The sequence below is a fragment of the Hippocampus comes genome, unplaced genomic scaffold, assembly GCF_001891065.2.
Source record: "Hippocampus comes isolate QL1 unplaced genomic scaffold, H_comes_QL1_v1.1 scaffold291, whole genome shotgun sequence".
In the NCBI taxonomy this organism is placed as follows: Eukaryota; Metazoa; Chordata; class Actinopteri; order Syngnathiformes; family Syngnathidae; genus Hippocampus; species Hippocampus comes.
Genome location: NW_017805740.1, coordinates 14,216 through 17,266, shown reverse-complemented (window position 1 = coordinate 17,266; position 3,051 = coordinate 14,216). Strand labels below are relative to the sequence as shown.

At 41.4% G+C, this 3,051-nt stretch overlaps 1 protein-coding gene across 5 annotated transcripts in view; it reads right to left on the bottom strand.

Annotated features, from left to right (window-relative positions):
* bcas3 (BCAS3 microtubule associated cell migration factor) overlaps positions 1–3,051 on the bottom strand; it is a 342,517-nt gene that overhangs the window by 331,937 nt on the left and 7,529 nt on the right. For all 5 annotated transcript variants that reach the window (XM_019883291.1, XM_019883294.1, XM_019883295.1 and 2 more), the window contains exon 4: positions 473–549. In XM_019883291.1, the coding sequence (XP_019738850.1) occupies positions 473–549 (77 nt within the window). The remainder of the gene's footprint in view (positions 1–472; positions 550–3,051) is intronic.

Genomic DNA, 3,051 nt, shown 5'->3' with positions numbered 1-3,051 from the left:
GAGCCGGGATGTGACAAAGGCATGAATTACTGTCTCAAAGTGTTCATGAGAGAGGAGAGGTTTTACTTTGGCCAGCTGTCTAAGGTGAAAGAAGGTGGATTTAACAACGGCACCAATTTGCCGGTCAAGTTTGAAATCACTTTCCAGTTTAAGGCCCAAGTTTGAGACTGTTGACTTAAAATAAGGAGACAGGAGGTCCAAGTCTACAGGATGGAATGTACAAGGGCCACTGGGACCAAACAGTATTATCATTGAAAGTCAAGAAATTTTGTGCCATCCAGGTTTTGATTTCTTCCAGGCAGGATAGAAGTGGCCTGAATGAGAAGGCGTCTTTTTTGCTCAGTGGGACATAGATCTGGCAGTCATCTGCATAGCAGTGGAAGGAAATACCATGTTTCCTTAAGATGGAACCCTGGATGGAATACTGGGTTATTGATTTGTTTTGGTGATGTGTGTCTTCATGTCAGATTACCTTGTTCTCAGCATAAGCTAGCCAGCGATTTCCCAGTGCGACTGGATTGAGATTTGGTCCAGGACATGGGTAGCAACCTGAAAGACCCAAAGTCAATTGCATTCATATTTTTTACGGATACCGTGAATGAAAAGATAAAGATGATGGGATGCTACGCAAAGATGTAAAAAATAAAGCATGTCCCGTAAATTGCGGATTACAAGCCGCTACTTTTTTTCCCACACTTCCAACAGTGCGGCGTGTAATATGAAGCGGCTTTTTAATTTTTTTTTTTCCATCGCGGGAAAAACATGGACCAATAAAATGAATGAGGTCCAATGAGATTGTATGACTAATCACAACTTCCGCTGTTTTTGCCGTAGCGGGGGGGATGTGTTACTCGGCAACAGTCGACCAATAAAATGAATGAGTAGTACACAGGGGTCCAATGAAATTGTATGATTACCGGTAATCACAACTTCCTTATTTCAGTCTTTCTTCTAACCCTGATCAACATGGAGAATACCAGAAGAAAAGCATATGATGCAGCTTTGAAACTAAAAGCGATCACTCTGGCAGTTAAAGAAGGAAATCGAGCTGCTGCCCGTAAGGCGTAGAACAAAAAGTAGTGTGTTTCCGGTAACCCGACCGACCGAGAATTTCTACGTCGAAAAAAAACTTTACAGTCTGCATTTTTTTCAAACAACCCTCTACATTTTTGTGTAGAGGGTTTACATCGGTGCAAACTCTCGCTATATTCACGTTGAGCGCGAGCATCGTTTGCCCTGTCATCTGTCAACAACATTGAAACATGGCGGCAGCCGCGATCTCCGACGACAGTTTAAACTGCGTTTTCTGTGTTACAGCCGCGTGCTCGCACCGTAATGTTAAGAAAATAGCATCCATTGATGTATCGAAAAAATAAAGCCAACTATTTGATGAACACCACGGGCCGAGTAAAAACCGAGGGCGGAGGAGGGAGGAGGAGGACGGCAGAGGAGGACGGCGGAGGCGGCAGCGCGCCCCGGCCCCCGAGTCCGGAGCGGGGAGAAAACTAAATTGGTGGCGGCGGCGCCAGCCGCGGAGCGGGGGATTCAATGTCTTCTTGTTTTATGGTTATTTTGTTTAAATTTTTGATGGGGAAAAAAAAAAGATTAAAAAAAAAAAAACTTTGTCCGACCTACCGACCCTATGCTGAAATTTCTTGTTACCGGAAACACACAATCTTTTTTGTTTGGCCTAATCTTGGCATCGACGATTCGATGGTGCGAAGGTAGAGGCTCCGGCAAGAAGAACTGAGCCAGTGTAAAAAGACAACCAAAGCTTTTAAAGGTTTTAAAGGTGGGCCATCGTGGTGTTATAGATTCATGAAATGGAAGCCTGTCTATTAGGGCACGCACGACGTTGTGTCAGCAGCTCCCTCCCAATTATGAGGACAAACTTGCTTCGTTCGGCACATTCACACAACAGAGATGAAAGTGGACTTTCCTGAAAATTCCGGAAAAAAAGAAAAAATTATATATACTGTGTGTGTGCGTGTGTGTGTGTGTGTGTGTGTATATATATACATATACACATATATATATATATATGTATATATATATATATATATATATACACATGTATAAAATGTATGTATATTAGAGCTGTCAAACGATTAAAATATTTAATCTAATTAAAAATGCAACTGTCATAATTAACTCAAATTCGCGAAAAATTAATCGTGATTATTCACACATTTTTTGTCGTTTCTGAATTTCCTTTTATTTTTTTTGTCCTATTTTTTCCCGTTTTAATGCTCTCATCAACATGGAATCGTCAATCAGTTTTCTTTGTGCAAAATGCAAATATTTACTGAAATAACAATTTCGATTTTCAATTTTACATGAACATTTTTCACTTGGAGCAGTTATTCATACATAATCTCTCACACAATATTACTGTCCATCAACAACAGTGAAAAAAATATTCCGTCACACAACAGCTGCTTTAACAGCTCTTTTTATGGAATCAAAACAGAGCAATATAAAATTATAAAGTGCACATCTAAGGTAAACTAGTACTCAGCCTATCGTGGATTTAAGCCATGGTTGCATACTTAGTTTTTCTCAAGTTTGCTTTGAACACAGCAGTCAGACTATGTTGATTCTGTTGGTCCTTCTTGCGCGGAAGTCTCTCTATGGTTTTGTGTAGACATCATTTCGGATGACTGCACTTGGTTCGAGGCACAACACTGGAGACATTTTATTATCAGTGTGGTCGCTACCACTGCACCGCTGAACTCTCGACGTGCCTCAGTGCACTGTCGCTGTCAGACAAACACAGAGAAGCTCCACCCCCATTATTTATATGGACACGGAACATGGTAACCTTCCACACAAAATAGTTCCAAACAAGTAACAATCGTGTCAGTGGCATACATCGTACTCAACAGAATGCCTGCTCTTTATTCACCAGAGGCTCATCAACCTAGTCTCTAATTTCTTTCCCGAAACAGTGTCTTCTCCCGCTTGGTGTACCTTAGCCTTCTTCGCTACGTACAATTTCTGTTCATAGCTTGTAGTGGAGGCTCTCGCTGGCAATCCGTAGTGGAGTCGTTA